The following is an 18,057-nucleotide window of genomic DNA, read 5'->3' on the forward strand; positions in this document are numbered from 1 at the left end:
TGGGTGGGTGGCTGACCCAGCAGCGTGGGGTCCTGGGGACTGTTGGGCAGGTGGCTGGCTCTAGCCGCATGGGTCTCAGTTGGGCAGCTCTGGCAGTGCAGGGCTCAGGGGGGCATGCAGCTGGCATGGGGTCCAGGCAGCTGGGGCTGCATTAGGCACCTGCAAGGGGCCAAGAAAAACTATTTGTACTTTTTTTTTAAAACAACATTTTTATATCAAGTTTGTGTTTATATTAAGTTATGAACTGATTTTTTTTGTTAAAAGGAGGATGGATGATGGTAAAGAAGAGGTAGGAGGCATAAGCGTATCTCAAAAGCGGGACATGATACCGAAAAGTTTGGGAACCGCTGTTATAGACTAACAGATATTTTGGAGCATAAGTTTTCATGGGCAAAGACCCATTTTGTCAGATGCACGAGTCTGACAAAGCGGGTCTTTGCCCACGAAAGTTTGTGCCTCCAAAATATCTGTTAGTCTATGAGGTGCCACTAGACTTCCTATTTGTGAAGATACAGACCGACTCAGCTACCCCTTTAAGACTGGGGGGTGGGAAGAGCTCTGACTGGGTACTTGGCATGAAATATTGGACCTGAAATTACTTAAAAAAGAGTCCTGTAGCACTTTAAAGACTAATAATTGATTAGGTGATGAGCTTTTGCAGGCTAGACCCTCTTTTCCAGGGTATTTTGCATATGCAATTTTTAAGCTATGTTACCTAGTTACCTAGGCAACTAGCAAAGTTGTCCGAGCCGTGTTGGGCCCTGGATATTAAAAAGACAAGGTGGATAATATATGTATTCTATTGGTCCAACTTCTACTGGTGATAGAATTCATGCTTACAGAGCCTTCAGTTTTGGGAAACAATGTCACAGCTACAGACAAAAACAGAGTTAGCAAAAGTAAGCAGGTATTTCAAGGGACCGTTAATGTGGCATCAGCCACTACCTACCTAGTATGGTTTTTCACATAAGGTTTATATCTGCAAATGGGAGAGACTGTACTTGAACTGTAGGTTGTTTTTAAATGCATATATTCCAGCACTGCAATACTTTAAAAGAGTGTGAGTGAGCTTTGGCCCCAAGTTCAGGTTAAGTATATGCTTTCATAAAAGTTAAAACTATACCCCTACAACACCTGGATTACAAACATCCAACCACTGTTCTATTACAAACTGTGGAAATGAGAATACAAGTGTAAAAATATATATACTTGTACTCAAACTTTAATTTGGTGAAACCAAAAGTGTTATTCAGGGAATAGCTATTTTTAACGTACCTAAAATATCATGAAGATTCATGAAATTACACAAGGAAAAATAAAGCTAGAAAATTCAAATCAAACTGTTTTTGATTATGGTATAGTTTAATAAATTGTGGAAATGCACCAACAGTTGTGGGTATAGCAAGAGTTAGATGCGAAGATAAAAAGACTTAAAAAGCCTTCAATCTGGCTATGTCTACACAGGCACAAATCTTCAAAATAGCCATATTTCGAAGATTACTAATGAGGCGCTGAATTGAATATTCAGCGCCTCATTAGCATTAGGACACTACTAGCTGCAGCGCTTCGAAAGCCCCACTTTCAAAAGTGCACAGCTACACAGGTGACCTTTTCAGAAGAACCTGCCGCTTTCAAAGTCACCTTATTCCGATCAGCAATCGGGATAAGGGGACTTCAAAAGGGGTGGGGTCCTTTCGAAAAGGACCCCCCGTGTAGCCGCGCGTTTTTGTGAGCGGGGCTTTCGAAGAGCCACAGCTAGTAGTGTCCTAATGCTAACGAGGCGCTGAATATTCAATTCAGTGCCTCATTAGTAATCTTTGAAATGGTCATTAGCATGGCTATTTCGAAGATTTGTGCCCCTGTAGACACAGCCTCTGACTTTGACCTGACAGCATCCCTTTAACAATTTCTACTTTATTTCACCTTGAGTGGAAGGACCATCCATCCTCCCATTTGTGAAGAGTTACTTTTATAAATGTGGAAGTCTCCAGCATTATAATTCAGCTCCCAAATAAACCACTTTTAATAAACTTCCTCTTACCTAAATAAGGGTTTGTTCCTTTACAACTTTTATCTTTTAACCTAACTAAACTTGAGAGAGTGTGTGTCACTAAATTCAATTTCAGGGCAACAAATTTATGTCAAGCAGATTGTGAACCGTGTCTGGGTAAAGCAGAACTAAGAGGCCAACAAGAGAGAAGCTTCTTTAATACATATCTAAATTAAAGGAATTTTTAAAAAAAGGTAAGCTGATAATCTTTTCCCTCTCTGAATCATAAGAATTTCTCTACTTTACTGAGTAACAAAAAAGTATACCAAGCCAATAGTTCACAATATATGCTAATGATCATGTAGCTGTCTGTTTTTACAGGGATGTCTTGTAAGTACACAGTCAGATCAATGAATATAAAGATCCCTAAAGATGTATGACATCCTGTACAGCAGTGTTTCCCAAAGTGTGGTCCATGGCCCAGTACTGGTCCTTGGAAAAAGTATACTGGCCCTTAGAAAATACAGATTATCACACACAATCCTATTAATTTGGTACTTTTCACTTTTTCCACACAATAAGGCACTTAAGTATTTTATATCAAGATTTATATTATGTATTATTGTGACTAAATAACAAAACAGTAAAATGTATTCATTTTTCATATGTTTATATAATAAAAGTTGTTACTCCATATGGTAGTTCTAATGCCCTACAAGCATTAAGGACAGCTGAATAAATCTGTAAAGCAGGGTTTCCCAAACTTTATATGGTCGGAATTTTTCTTTTCTCCCCCCAGCACCTGTTTTTGGACAGCCCAAAAATTTTTGCTGGCCAAAAACAGGTACTGAAAAAAAACCCCAGGTTCCAACTACATAAAGTTTGGGAAACCCTGCTTTACAGATTTATTCAGCTGTCTTAAATGCTTGTAGGACATTAGAACTACGATATGGAGTAACAACTTTTATTACAGTCAGTACTTGGAACACCAATGGTTTTAGGATGACAAAAAGGAAGAGAGCACCAATGTACAAAGGATCATAGTCTGACAAGCTCTGCAACATAATATTTGCTTGAATAATCTTCATTAAAAACTACAGCTGACTATTAAGATTTAAAGTTATATTTTCATGTTTTACCAGCCATTGGTTAAACCCAACCTAAAACTTAGTAAAACAAACAATGTAATGAGGAAGAAAAACCCTCTTCATTCATAGTATTATGTCAGACCCAAAAGCAGTGCTATCAACTTACCAAGAAGGGGGGCAGAGGTGGCCTTCATTTATGGTCTAGCCGAAAAACATTTTCTATCTAAATCAAAAATCCTACACCACAAAGCGGTGTGGTCTTTCATATAAATGTTTATCATCACAGAGACCCATTTGCAACCAAGAAGCCATTTAGATTTCACTTCTTTTGGTTTATTCCCTTCTGTGTGCACCACAATGTTTTAAATAACTTGAATGTATCAAACTATTTTAATTCTTAAGTTACAGTTCTTAAACTAAATCACTCAACATTCCATGCTTCTATGGCCCCACTGACACAGGATGCTACAACTGTGCTAAAGAACTAGGGTAAACTCTTGTTTAACCGGTACTTGAATAAGGGGCACAACTCCCTGTCCCCTGGCAGCTGCTACAAGATACATTGTAATAAACTGGCAGAAATAAAATTGCATTGGTTTAGTTGGAAGCAGCTCTCCAAGAGGGACATTTAGATGGTAACTGACAAACCTCATGTCTCAGCAGCCTGTTCCCTAAAGAAACTAAAAAGACATGCTTAATCTAGCTCCATTAACCACGTAGTTAGCTATTTATTTAACTAGGTAACAAGCACCATCTCCCTCCTCTGAGCCCAAGCCAGTGCAAACTCCCCAGAGAGCTGCCTGCTCTTCAGGGGAAAGCTGGGGGTGAGGAAGACACACAGCTCGTTCCAGAGCTAGCTGCAGCACCCCCTCGCTGTGCCACCCACTTTCCCACCTTCTGTGGGGCTCCACCTTGGAGGGCTTTGCAGAGCCCCGAGTTGGGAGATGGCAGCTACAAACCTGCCTCCTCCTGCCCAGGCCTATGGCTGTCCTACAACACAGCACAGAGCCAGGCAGAAAAGTAAAGAGCGCAGGAGACTGAGGCTTGTGTACTGTCCCTCCCATGAGGGGGGGGGGGGGGCGGCGCATCCCACTTAGCACTGTCCTGGGAGTGCAGCTGACAGGTTCCTCTGCACTCCTACACAACATGAGTACTGAACTCTCTCTTACCCAGAACATTTGATTATCTGGCAACTACCTGGTCCCAGATATCAAAGAGTTTACTGTTATTTAGGACAGTTTACATCCATGCATAGAATGCTTCCAAAAAGAACAGATATTCAACACTCCTGTTTAAGATTTATTTCTGACAAGTTTATTCTGAAACTGCATCTAAAATTTCCCCCTAATATAAGTCTGTCATGATCATAAGGGTTAGCCAGAAGCCTGGGAGTAAAAGGGTTAACCTCCTTAGCCAGGTGGGGTTGGCCTATAGGAATTTAGGTAAGAATTGAATTTTTTGGCTCCTCCCTTTTTCTGTCCTCTGGTCAGTCTTCTTCTTTCCAGCCATGAGAGAGAGATGCAGAATATCTCCTTCCAAAAACAGGCCCTCCAATCTTCTGTAAGTAGGGTAAAGTTTACATAAGTCTGTTAGGCTTTATTGTTTGATGGTTTAGGCAGTGGGACCTGATGTCTGTGCACTTTTTAGAAATGTTCTTTTCCTCTCCTTGTAACTAAGTTCTAGGCCCATGGTGGAGATTCCCCATGTGTTTTACTTTGTGACTCTTCCATCTAGTCATGAGGCTTGCAACACAAATATTGTTGTAATAATAAGAGTTCTCTCTTTTTATTAACTTGGTATTGGTTAGTGTGTATGTCCTGGTTTTTACTTTTGGGGCTGAGATTTCCCAAGTAGTCTCTCCCTGGTTTCCTTATTATTACTTGGGTGGTGGCAGCAAATTTTATCCCTCAAATCTAAGGCTTTTAGGATTTTTCAGGGAAAGTTTATACCAAAACCTGGTAGATAAGGTTTTGGAGGTACTTTTGCTGGCCCCCACTTCTGCATTTATCTTGCCAGAGTGGGGAAGGAGCCATGACAAAGACTCTTATCAAACGAATCCGTTTAGCTTTATATCTAAAAAAAACTTTTCCCCCTTGCAGCTGGCAATTCCATGCATGCAGTGCCCAAGTATTAAAAGCCAAATGTTAAATATCGTTTCTAAGCATGCCATACTGAATTTCTGATCAGAATGAAAGTAAAGACTTCAGCTCAAAAACAAATTCTTCTTTCCATAATAGAAGGCACCATTAAGAAGCATCTTGCTTCTGTCTTGCTAGATATTTATATCTTGTACATCACTATACTGTCAAAATGCCTGGATGACCTAACTAACCTCACTGAACCACTGGCTAGATACAGTGGAGAACAAAGCATGTTATCACTGCTTAATAAATCATAACCCAAGTACACCCTTTCACCTCCCACCCTGCTCTCACAGTGAATTATAAAACTCCTGCCACACCCATCTGTGATGTCACTAGCATTACACAACCTGTCCCCCTCCATGCCCCGTCTGCTTATGCAACTAGGCCTGGCCTGCTGGGAATTGTCTCCCTGACACACTTCAGAGGCTCAGGAAACAGGTCTTTCCTTGGAAGTAAGGCAAATACAACAGGCCTGAACCTAAGAGCCCCTATCGCAAACCAACAATGCTTATGTCAGAGGCACGGACAAAGCTGTCCTGGGAAAAGGTAAGAGGTGAGAAGGCAGCAGTGTCCCCCACTCCACAACCAGCCCTCCCGTGTTTACGCTCCCCCACCAGCCCTCATGCAGCCCTCGGTTTCAGCCCAGCCCCACAATCGACGCTCTCTCGCTGCCTATTCCCGCAGTCACTGAGCAGCGTTAGAAAAGTCATCTTCTGGAGTTCTGCAACTTTTGACTGGTTTCGAAAAGGCCTATCGCCGCCAGCCTACTCCACGGCCGGCTGGACCAGAGGTGGAGGGCAGGATACAGACGAAGTACTAGAAGAGTGACAAATACACTCAGCTCTGCGACACAGCCGGGGAGCCAAGTCTCTGTCTGGGGCGCCAGCTAGCACCAAACCCACGCGCACCCCAGCCGGCCCGAGTGCAGGTGGGGGCCGTGGAGACAGGCCAAGCCCGCCGTCCGTTACCTGCTCGCAGGGCCTGGCTAGCGGCGCTCAGGCTCTCCCGGAAGCGTCCCTGGCTCAGCAGCTCCCCCAGCCGGTTGCCGGTCCTCGCCCTCTCGCACTCGGCCGGGAACCACTTCTCCGCCAAGTGGCTCAGCACGACGGTGGTGCGCAGGGGGGCGGCCCCGGTGCCGCCCCCGCCCGGCAGCAACAGGTCCCCGCAGACGCGGCAGCGGGCGCGCAGCTCCCTGCGCAGGCAGCGGCGGCAGTAGCTGTGCCCGCACCGGGCGGTCACAGGCTCGCCCAGGAAGCCCCGGCAGCCGCAGCAGGTCAGCGGCCCCTCGGCCGAGCCGCCGCCTCCTTCCTCCGGGGCGCCCTGGCCGCGGCTCCCGGCCAGCCCCTGGCGCAGGCGGTAGTTCACCACCAGACAGTCCACCAGGGTCTCGAGGCGGCGGGGACCCTCGGGCGGCCCGAGCCGCAGCGCCGCCGAGTACATCTCCAGCGCTTCCTTCAGACGGTTCCCCAGGGCCAGCCGCTCCCCGCGCCGCAGCAGCCGCTCCTGCTCCCCCTCGGGCTCCCGGGGCCCCTGCGAGCTCACAGCCACCGACGACGCCATCCTGCCGCGCGGCTCCCCGAGGGGGGTGTGGCACTCCCCGGAGCTCGGGCGTTGCGCTGCGCTGCGCTGCGCGCGGCGGGGAGGAGGGGGGAAGGCGGCGGCGCGGGAGCTCCCGCCCGGTAGATGGGCCCGGCCTAGACCGCCAGCCTCGCGGCGCGCCCGTTAGCCCCCTTCCCCACGTTCAAACCCCGCCACGGACCCGCGGCTGACGCTCCGCCGTTGGCTTACATAAAAAGCTGCGTCACCTGACCGCCACGCGCACTCGCCATTGGCGGAGACGGGCCGCGCGGGGGAGGGGGGCGGCGGAGATTACAAAACACAGCTCGCTGCTCCCCGCGTGCCGCAGCTCCGCGAGGAAGGGGCGGGGCCTGGAGGCGTGCGCGAGCCGAGGGAGGAGCCTGCCGCGTGGTGGGGGTGGAGGCGGGGTCGGGGTCGGGTTCCCGGTGTGCCGGCGGGGCTGAGCGGGGCGACGTGTGTTAGCCGGCCGGTGGGCAGCGGGTAGCGCCTCTTCTCTGCGGGCGCTCGCTGCCGCGTTAGGACAGAGCCTGTCGCCCCTCCCTCCACGCCAAACACGGGCCCTGTTCTCCAATCGCTTTAAGTGGCGCCGGTCTCTGGCTCTGAGGACAGCGCGATGGGTCTCTGAGCCTGCACCGCCTGCTCGGCAGCCAGGGCACCTTTTCAGAGGGGGTGACTTGTTCAGGAGCGAGGGAGGACCGAGGGTCGTGGCTTCAGCCTGCTCCGTACAAGCAGCATACTGGTGGGGGAGGGGGCAGTGTGCCTTTTCATTTTTTCCATGGATGTGTGGAATAAATTTTGTTGTATGCATGAAGGCAGGTGTGGATGTGCACCACCAATAGAAATACATGTTGCCACTGTGGGTGGCGTTGGACGCCCTGCTAATGAGCTGGGTGGCACTTGAAAGTCCTGCTGGGCTGCCTAAGCACTCAGCTTACAGGGAACACTGGTTGGGACGTGAACCAATCCCACCCACTCTCCCCACATAGCTCACTTCTTTTCAGAAGGCACTAAACTCTTTTATATTTGGCAGATATCTTAGCAATTAGCTGACAGTAGCACTGTATTTAATTCCTATATAAAAGAAAGGAAAACAAATATTAGACCCACTGAGCTTTAATTATAATATATTCTGACATCTTGTGGCAAGTCACTTAAGAGACGCTCGTTAGTCCTAACATTTAAATTTGTATTCTTTGTTACTAACACTGTGGAGAGCGAGACTGACAAGACTCCTGGGCTTTAGCTCAGCCCTTAAAGGGAAGTAGGGTCTAGTGGGTTACAGCAGTAGGCACAGACAATTGGGGTCTATGTAAGAAGATCAGAATGACCATAATGGATCATTGGTCCATTTTTGGTCCGTCATTGAGTCATTGGCTCAAGGGTCCATCTAGCCCAATATCCTCTCTTCCAACACTGGCTAATGCCGGGTGCTTCAGAAAGTATGAACAGAAGAGGCAAACATTAAATAATCTGTGCGCTGTTGCCCATTCTCAGCTTTTGGGAAACACAAGCTAAGGACATTATCATTGCCCATTCTGACTAGTAGCCATTGAAAGACCTATCCTCCTTGAACTGATTTTGTTCTTAACTGGACCCCTGTTACAGTTTGTGTCTTTTCACCATCTCCTAGCAAAGAATTCCACAGGTTGAACATAGCAAAGCAGTTTTTGTTTGTTTTAAAACTGCTGCCCATAAATTTCATTGGGTAGAGTTTTTGGTATTAAGTTAGTACTGAAGTAAATGACATTCCTTTATTCAATTTTTCCACACCACTCATGATTTTCTAGATCTCTAATATATCCCCCATCCTTCATTCATTTTCTTTCCAAGTAGAAAAATCCAATTCTTCTGTATCTCTCCTCATATGGGAGCTGTTTCTTACCCCGATCATTTCTGTTGCCTGTTCTGTGCCTTTTCCAAATCCAATATGCCTTTTTTAGATGAGGCAACCAGATATGCACCAGTTTTCATAATGTGGGCATGCCATGACTTTATGTAGAAGAAATATGATGTTTCCTGTTTCATTATCTTTTCCTTTCTTAAATATTCCCAATATTCTGTTAGTTTTTTAGGTTGCCAGTGCACACTGAGCAGTTGCTTTCAGAGAACTATCCACAATGATTCCAAGATCTTTTTCTTGAGTGGTAACAGCTATTTTAGACCCCATCATCTTTGTTTGTATAGTAAGGGGATTATATTTTTCCATGTGCATTACTTTGTATTTATCAACACTGAATTCCATCTGCCCTTGTGTTGCCGAATCATACAATTTTGTGAGATCGCTTTGTAACTCTTTGCAGTTAGCTTTAGACTTAAATATTTTGAGTAATATGAGCAATACTTACTTTTGTTTGTTTAAAACGTACTGCTTATTAATTTTTATTTGGTGATTCCTAATTCTTGTGTTATAGGAGGGATTAAGTAATGTTTACTTATTTACTTTCTCCACATCAGTCATGCTTTTATAGACCTATGCTATCTCAGTTATTCTTTTCTTCCAAACTGAAAAGTCCCAGGCTAATTAATCTCTCCTCTTAAGGCACCTCTCCCATATCCCTAAGCATTTTTGTTCCCCTTTTCTGAACTTTTCCAATTCCAATATAACTTTTTTGAGATGAGGTGACCACATCTGCACACAGTCTTCAAGAAGCGGGCACACCGTGGTTTTCTAAAGAGACAATAAGATATTTTCTGTCTTACCTGTCCCTTTGTTTATGATTCCCAACATTGTTTGCTTTTTTTTGTCTGCCACTGCACATCAAGTGGACGTTTTCAGAGAACTATTCCTAATTACTAGCAGATCTTTCTCTTGAGTGGTAACAGCTAATTCAGACTTCATAATTTTATATGTACAGTTGTGATTGTTTTCAATATTCATTGTATGTAATAATATTGAACTTCATCTGCCATTTTGTTGCCAGCTCACCCAATTTTGTGAGATCTTTTTTAAATTCTTTGCAGTCTGCTGTGGACATAACGATCTTGTGCAAATTTTCATCATCTCAGATTTTTCCACCTCACTGATTTTCCCATTCTTCAGATCATCAGTGAATATGATGAACAGGATTGGTCCCAATACAGATAGTTTGCAGACACCACTAGTTACCTCTCTCCAGTCTAAAAACTGACCTTTTGTTTCCTATCTTTTAACCAGTTACCAATCCATGACAGTTTACTTTACTTAAGAGCCTTTGGTGAGGCTATAAGAGCATGATATGACCGTAGAAAAAGCTAAAGTGAGTGTGTTTAAGTCTGTTAACTAAAGAGGCTTGGGTCTATAAGCTAAAGAATTGTTCCATTTGTTCCTCTTGCACTGGGGAAAGCAAGTTTCTGTACATTCTTTGTAAATAAATCCAAGTGAATCAAAAAAATGCTAGACTCCATCAATGTCTGTTTCCAAATGAAGCATCATTGGGATTCTCAACTTTGAGTTGCTGCTCAGATCAAAGATGGGCAACAGTTGTGTTAGACGTGTAATCTAGTTTTGAAGAAGAGAGATTGTGAGCTGTTGAGTTAGACTGCAACAAATAATGGAGGTGCTTGCAGGAATCAAAAATGAGCAAAAGGATGTAAAATTAAGTTAACACCAGAAGTTTCATTCCCAATAATAATAATAACAACAACAACAATAATAATAATAAATTAGAAAACAAAAGCAGCATCTGGAAGAATCCTTGTTTAAATGATGCAAAAGCTCCATATCTACAAGGGAAAAAATCCCTGGGAGGCTTATTCACTCAAGTCAACGTTATTACTAAAATGAATGGGTAATAAGTGGGGCAGAAAGGTAGGTTTCTAGCAGCTACTTTAGAGGACCAGTTATTTCCATCTTTCAGACCTTACTTCCAGAAAAGAGACTGCTTTTCAGGCCTGGAACAAGTCCTTGACATGCAATTTTGACCTAGCTTAGCACAGCTAACAGCTTAGGCATTTGGCAATGGACTGTACACACAACTGAAGTTGGACTTGCAGATCAAGATCAGTGAAAGGAGACCAGCAACAAGGATTTGCCACAGAACTTGAATTTTTGCCAGAAGAGGAAGCCACCAGTATGGTGAAGGATGGAAGCTGGTCAGCATTAACCCTAGAAGTACAATTCTGTGTCTAATATGTATGATTAAGAGTGAGTTCTGATCTGATTCATAATCTTACTGAACAATTGAAAAAAGATATATTTGTTTTTTTTTTAAAAAGGGGAAATTGGCATTTTTGCATTATTGCCGAACACTTCAGTTGCATTCTGGTACTATGAGAAGAGTGGCCACAAAGACAGATTGTCATAAATTTAAGGCAGACCAACAGAGTTCAAGATGTCTAGCAAAAGTTTCTGTCCCAATTCAGGAAAATGGAGATTGCCATGGTGATGGGGCAAAGCTTTGATGGAGATACAAGGAGCAGACCCAATGTTTAGGTCTGGGCAGTTAAATAACAATAATCAGAGTGTGGCTGTTGTTTATGTAATAGGATATGTGATGTGTATGGGGATAGTTGACACAGACTCAAACATAAGTTATTAGACCAGACTTGCTAAAAAGGCTATTGAATAGGAGACCCAAAATTGGGATGCCTAGGTTTTCTCAACAAACAAAGCAGCAGAAATGTAGCACTTTAAATACTAACAAAATAATTTATTCAGTAATGAGCTTTCATGGGACAGACCTCCTTCATCAGTTCAATCTCATTTCCAATACAGGATGACATTTGTAAGTATAGATGGCCAAAAAAAATTGCAATAAAAACTGACAAACCAAGTACATAGGACTGAAGGAGGGAATTGAGAGGAGCGGGGATGTTAAGTGTCCTGCCGGAGATAATTACAAGCATCAAAGGAAAGGAATCAGTCCTTGTAATGCGTGAGGTCATTGTTGTCTCTTTTCATACCACATGTTAATGTATCAAATTTGAATATGAATTCCAATTCACAAATTTCTTGCTGTAATCTGTTTTTAAATTCTCTGTGCTCTAGGACACAAATTCTCGGGTCTTTAACAGAATCTTCCACTCCATTGAAGTGTTCATTGACAAGCTTATGTGTGTTGAGTTTTTTGATGTCTTCTCTGTGTTCATTTATTCTTTGGTGAAGGTTTTGCCCAGTCTGTCCAATGTACATAGTGTCAGAGCATTGTTGGCACATAATAGCATATATAATGTTGCTGGAAGTGCATGAGAATGGGCCTTTGATCTTGTAACTAACGTGGTTAGGTCCAGTGATGGGATCCCCAGAATAAATACGTGAACAAAGTTGGCAGCAGGGTTGTTGCAAGAAAAAGTTCCAGGATTAGTATTACTGTGGTGTAGCCTGTGGTTGCTGGTGAGAAGCTTTCTTAGGTTAGGAGGTTGTCTATAGGAAAGGACAAGCCTGTCACCTAGGGCCTTCTGGAGTGTAGTATCATGATCTAGAATAGGTCGTAGGTTTCTAATGATGTGTTGCAGTGGTTTGTTGCAAGGAAAAGTTCCAGGATTAGCATTACATTTCTGCTGTTTTGTTTTGTTGGAGTACAGACTAATATGGCTACCTCTCTGTTACTATTCAACATGTTAAGTTATCTCAAGTGGAAATTGACTGGGGCCATGGTACCGTTTCAAAAACTGGGAAAATTGTTTCAGAAGATTGGACCTCTAAAATTTGAGCAAAAAATTGTGTTGTTGAAAGAGTGCATGGGCTAATAATTGTCTTGGATTTCATTATGGCTATTAACTGTGTGATCAGGTCTAGGAAATATGTCATACAAACTTAGTCTGTCCCTTTACAAACATGGTTGTGACATTCCCCAGGGTTCAATTAGGAGTCTTGAACAGCTATGCCTCCTAACTTCTCTGGTCTGGGATAACTCTTACACTGCTTTGCTAGTGAACAACCACCTCTCCAGGTTCTGCTTGCACGGTCTCGTATGTAGCTTACTCCCAGCCACACAATATTGAGGGCTACTAGCTAGTCGATTGTAATCATTTTGTTAGTCTTTAAAGTGCTACATTTCTGCTGTTTTGTTTTGTTAGAAAACAGACTAACACAGCTACCTCTCTGTTACTATAAATTACATGAGGAACACTTGCACTGAATCGACAAAACTTTTGTTGTTCATGGTGTCAGGGTCTCTCGTGAACAGGATACTAATGATATTTAAATGAGACCCTCACGAGGAGGATGTGAACCTCCTGATCCACAGATCCCAGGACCTGAACTCAAACCCTGCTACAACCCCCGCTATGGAAGAGTGTCACCCCGGTACGCTTTGGACCCCGCTAAGCCACCTGTAGGGAAGTGGCTGGCCGGGATAGTGAGACTAGAACAAGGATTGCTGGTTGAAACAAATTAACAATTAACTTTATTGACAGGAACAAATCAGATTTAAACAACAAGTATTATTACACACTTTGACAGTATTTAAAGACTTACAATTAACCTTGTATCCATGTGGTGTCTCATCTCGAAGTTTTTATGAGACCGGAAGGCAAGAGTGTGAGTTATATGAAAGTAAGTTTAAAGGGAAGGTTTAAAATCCCTGTGAGGCTTCCTTAGGGGGAAGGGTGAGGGTGCTACTCTGCACCTTTTCCCGGGGCTGGGGTGCTAACCTGACCCAAAAGGTGCTGGAGCCTCGGAGGCCCTTAGGCTATACCTTTTCTTTGAGGCCGCCGCGACCTTCCGTAGGCTCAGCTGTAAAATCCAGTCCTGGAGGTGTTTGCCTTTTACCAGGCCGGGGAAGCTGGGGAGGTAAAGCAGGACTATTTGTGTCCCTGCCTTACTATATTATTAAGGAGATAAAGGGTAAAGAAAGGGTAAGGGAGGCCTTGCCTTCACCCTAATATGTAATAATTAATATAATTAATATGTTTTAAAACAACTGAAATCTTATTATAACAGAAAGCTCTATTCTTAACAGTTATAACATTAAACTAGTAAACTTGTAGAAATTGTCTTAATTTAAGTGTTCTTCCTAAAGTCCGACCCAGGGCTTTAAGGCCCGGCCCTGAGGGTCAAGCCCTCAGGTACTGTGCCTCCCCCATTGGGGAGGCACACAGCAGGGGTGCGACCCCTACTCCCCCAATGGGGTCCCGTCGCCCCAAGTTGGTGGTATAGAAATGTGGGGGTTCAAAAGGTAATTTACGTGTCCAGTAGATATGACGCAATTCAGGTAAGTAGTCAAGTCCGGTGGTAGTCAAGTCAGGTAGATTGTCAAAATAGCGATGGTGCAGATAAGATGGTGGCCTCAGGGTTCAGTGACTGGGTACGCAGTACCCACCGTGAGGTGGGCCAGTTTGCCACCCGGTCACTTCCCCTTTGAGGCTGCTTGTGGCGCTGGGTGGTGGCGGTTAGAGAGCGCTGAGAGGGTGTTGCTGGGGGTGCTGGCGCCGCGGTGACAAGGCGGCGCTGTGTGATTCAACTCAGCTCAGGTGAGATCAGCTCTGATGGATCTTCGCCTCTAAGGCTGGCCTGAGGGACTGGTGGACGCTGCTTATGCAGCCATACCTCCCTGTGCAGGGACACAGAATGTTCTGGGATCCCAGGGGCCGCCAACTGGCGGAGACTCCTGCTTTTATGCAGGTGCCTCATGAATAATTCAAAGTTCCGTTTACATATGTATGATTCTATTAGCATACTGTCATGGTTTTCAACCAGGTCCTCCTGGGCTTGGAAGGTTCCAGAAACCTGGAGCTCCGCCCAGTCAGAGGCCATGATTTTAAACACCTGCTCATTAATAATTCATGAGTTCAGGTTGCCAGGGGAGCTAACTGACAAAAAATGACCATTGGTAATGCTGCTAAATGGCAGCCTGTGACACTAGAATTTCATGTGTCTGCACTGATGTTACACAGCCAAAGGCATGTTTTCCCTGGCCCACGGGGACGATTATGTCCTTAGGTGTTAAAAATCCTGACACATGGGTGCTTAAGAAAACCTCCATGAAGATCAAAGTTTTCCCATGGTAGGTGAAAGTGTGAACGCTGCTTTGTCAGCAGGAGCACTCTGCTGCCAGCAAAGCAAACCCTCCTCATTGGTGGGGTGGAAGTACTTTGTCAATAAACATGCCAACAAAAAGTGTTCACACACACTGATGCTGTATTGACACAGTCCTGTCACTAAAAGCTGCGCAGTGTAGAAGACATTCCGTACAGGGCAATAGCACTAGTCTTGACACCAGAAATATGCATATTGTAATGCACAGTACGCTCATGAAAGGTACAAGCTCAAAGTCATTTCAACAAAAGAAATGATGGTGTCCCAAAGGAGTTTCCTATATTCTTTTACCAAAACACACACTAATTAAGATAAAATAATGATATGTTTATTAACCACAAATTTTAAATGATTTCAAGTGATAATACATAAAAGTCAGGACTGGTCTCAAAGCAAATAAAAATATAATACAAGATAGTTCCTAAATTTTAACAAGATAAGGTTTTCAAGCAAGTATCTTTCCCTGACCACAAATTGTAATAGTTCATGGACTGGGTTTCCTTTCAGCCAGGGACCCGCCTCTTCCCCAGTTTGGAGTTTTACAGATGTTTGTTGATGTTCTGAGCAGAGTTATGAGAGAAGAAGAGGTGAGGTGGAGGCCCCAGTATTGGAGTGTAGACTGTCTCTTCTCATGTGAGGGCTGAATGGTCTGTGAAATGAGGTGTAATTTTCTTGTTTATCTAATAATTTCTCCTACAGTGTTGATGCACACATTTTACCAGGACACAAAGTTCAGCAAATTGAGTTCAAAAATAATATCTCAGAAGACGTATTTTGTACAACATTTACCATAATCTTGTAAAAATGGCAACCTTTTTAGCGCTGACCATCACAAAGGCCCAGATCAGACAACTGATTTGTAGGCAATTGGTTTGCAATGAGCACGTTGTGCTGCTCCCAGGGGCAGGAATCATTATAACAGCTATAGGCTGTGGTAGCTCTCCAGCAAAGGGAAAAACAGGGAATGGCTGTAATCTATTTTGAGACCCAGGCTCTTGAGGGAATCTTATCCACCAAAGTTCTCAGGATCTAAAACAAGAACTGATCTGTCTTCGTTTGCTGAATGTTTCTGAGAAACAACAAATAATGAAAAAGGGAACTGCAATTGCAAAATGTGGGCCGTTGGGTTCGGTAAAAGCTGATGAAGTAAACTATAATGGGGAAGGTGAATGTGCAGAGCTCCTATTGGCCCTGTTCCAGTGCAATGTTGTAGGCTTAAATGGAGAAAAGCAAAACAGTCTGATACTTTCTGGTTAAGAATCAGGAAAAATCTTCCAGATCTAATAAAGCTTAAAGGTTGTACTGTATTGGTGCAGTGCAAAACAGGTTGAACCTCTCTAGTCCGGCATCCTCTGGATCTGACGGGTGCTGAACCAGAGAATTTGCCAGACCCTGGGAGGTCAATGTTATGTAACACATTATCAACACTTCCACTGCTTACTGGGCTCTCAGAAGACATTTAGGGTTAAATTGCAGCTAAATAAAAGCACAGAACACTGAGGGCCAGGATTGGTGGCTGTAAACAACTTTATGGGACCATGGGGAAACTTAGCCACACCCATGCGAAGTGGTCATCTTGCTAATTGAAATCTTGCCAGACAAGACAGCACCAGACTAAAGAGGTTCAAGCTGTAGACACAGTGACAGGCTAATGGTGAGGGTATCGTGCATTCATTCTGGTGCATGCTAAACCATTTAAGCAGGAACTTAAAATTTTGTAAGTGATCTGTGATAAGCTGAAGGTGGCGGATTTGAAACTGAACCCAAAGAAATGTGAATTGTTCAAAAAAATAAGAGAATGTGTTTTAGGAATACAATTAGTGAGGAGGGAGTTTTGACTGAAAACAAGAAAACTGAGGCTGTACAGAGCATATCAACACCCTAGATGTGCAAAGTCCTGCAGGGCTCTACTTCTATGACATAAGGTGCATTTGTGGGTTTGCTGATACTACAAAAATATTGCACAGATGAGTGAGAAAGTGAAACCACTTTAGTGGTCAGAAGAGTGTGGTGTAGCATTTTCAGGGCTGAAAAATGCTCTAGTCACTGCTCTTGTCTTGGACTATCATTGTTTCAAAGACCCCTTTCATATTTTGTGCAGCTGCCTGTGTAGTGGTTGTGGAAAAGAATTGACACAAGAACACCAGGGACTTTAGAAGGTGGTTGTTTGTTATAGCAGAAATCTTAGGCTTGGTCTACACTGGCAGTTCTGGCTCTCAGCCCTGGTCTGTGGGGCTTGAGCTGCCAACCCCTTGTGCTATGGGCCTCTGGCTGTCAGCCCTTTGATCATTCCCTGGGCTCCTCTCTGAAGTTCAGTGCTTAAAAAACACAACCAAAAAGTCACTTTCATCTATGTTTTCTTTTTAAAAAGAAGAACAAAACAAAACTTCTCTCTACGTTTAGTCCATGGAGTTGCAGAAAGACTGAAACGTTCCATTGTGTTCAACAGGGATATTTTATTTTTTTTCTCATATTGCTAATATGTATCGGTGCTGGACCAAAGAGCTGATGAAATCCTATGAACTTTAGACAGCTTTGCAATATGAATGACTATGTGGCTGGCCTTCCAGTCTACATTTTCATGCCTTTATTCTAAAGAAAGAGGCATGATTTTCCAGTCTTTCTGTGTGTTACGTGACGGGATCACTATCTAAGAGAGAAGGGATACATATATATTTCATAGTTACTAAAGTCCTCACACAAGCACAAAAATGGTAATTTTCTGTATGGAGGTCAGATGAATGGCCACAACAAGTCACAGTTATGCTCTATAAAAGGGTAATTCTTAGCAATTCTGAAAAAAGGCAGGTGGTGCTTTTGAGCCTTCCTCTCAGGTATTTGACTGTGGTTTACAAAAGCCATGTCACTCTCCAATTGAAAATATCAATCTTCAAAGTCACATCTCTTCACTGGTGGCAATAAGAGAAAAAGTATGATTTTTACAGCTTAAGTTATATGATTAGGTAACTTTTTTCCTACTGTAGTTGAGAAGACTAGCCAGGGTCAAGTGGAGAGCAGCCCCCATCAACCTTACAGCATGCAAGGTACTGCTGTAGGTATGTTGATTTCAGCTGTACTATTTGCATTGCTGACATAGATTGATGGTGTAGGTAAGCTCAGTAGTTGTGCCAACACCACTGCCTATCATGCTAGCTCTTTGTACTCCCCATTTTTCTGTAACCATCTTCTGTCACTTTCCCTGTAACATATTCTGTGTCGCTTGGGTTAGAGGCATTCTCTTTTTTTCCCCTGTGTTTGTACAGCACTTGGCACAACAGGATCCTGGTTCGTGAATAGCAC

General features: G+C 43.8%; 1 protein-coding gene across 1 annotated transcript in view; it reads right to left on the bottom strand.

The window, feature by feature from the left end:
* Positions 1-7,094, bottom strand: part of LONRF1 (LON peptidase N-terminal domain and ring finger 1) — a 34,918-nt gene extending 27,824 nt beyond the window's left edge. The window contains exon 1 of the mRNA XM_074992826.1: positions 6,191-7,094. Coding sequence (XP_074848927.1) covers positions 6,191-6,782 — 592 coding nt within the window. The 5' untranslated portion in view covers positions 6,783-7,094. The remainder of the gene's footprint in view (positions 1-6,190) is intronic.
* Between the last annotated feature and the right edge of the window lie 10,963 nt (positions 7,095-18,057).

The sequence above is a fragment of the Carettochelys insculpta genome, chromosome 4, assembly GCF_033958435.1.
Source record: "Carettochelys insculpta isolate YL-2023 chromosome 4, ASM3395843v1, whole genome shotgun sequence".
NCBI classification, from domain to species: Eukaryota; Metazoa; Chordata; order Testudines; family Carettochelyidae; genus Carettochelys; species Carettochelys insculpta.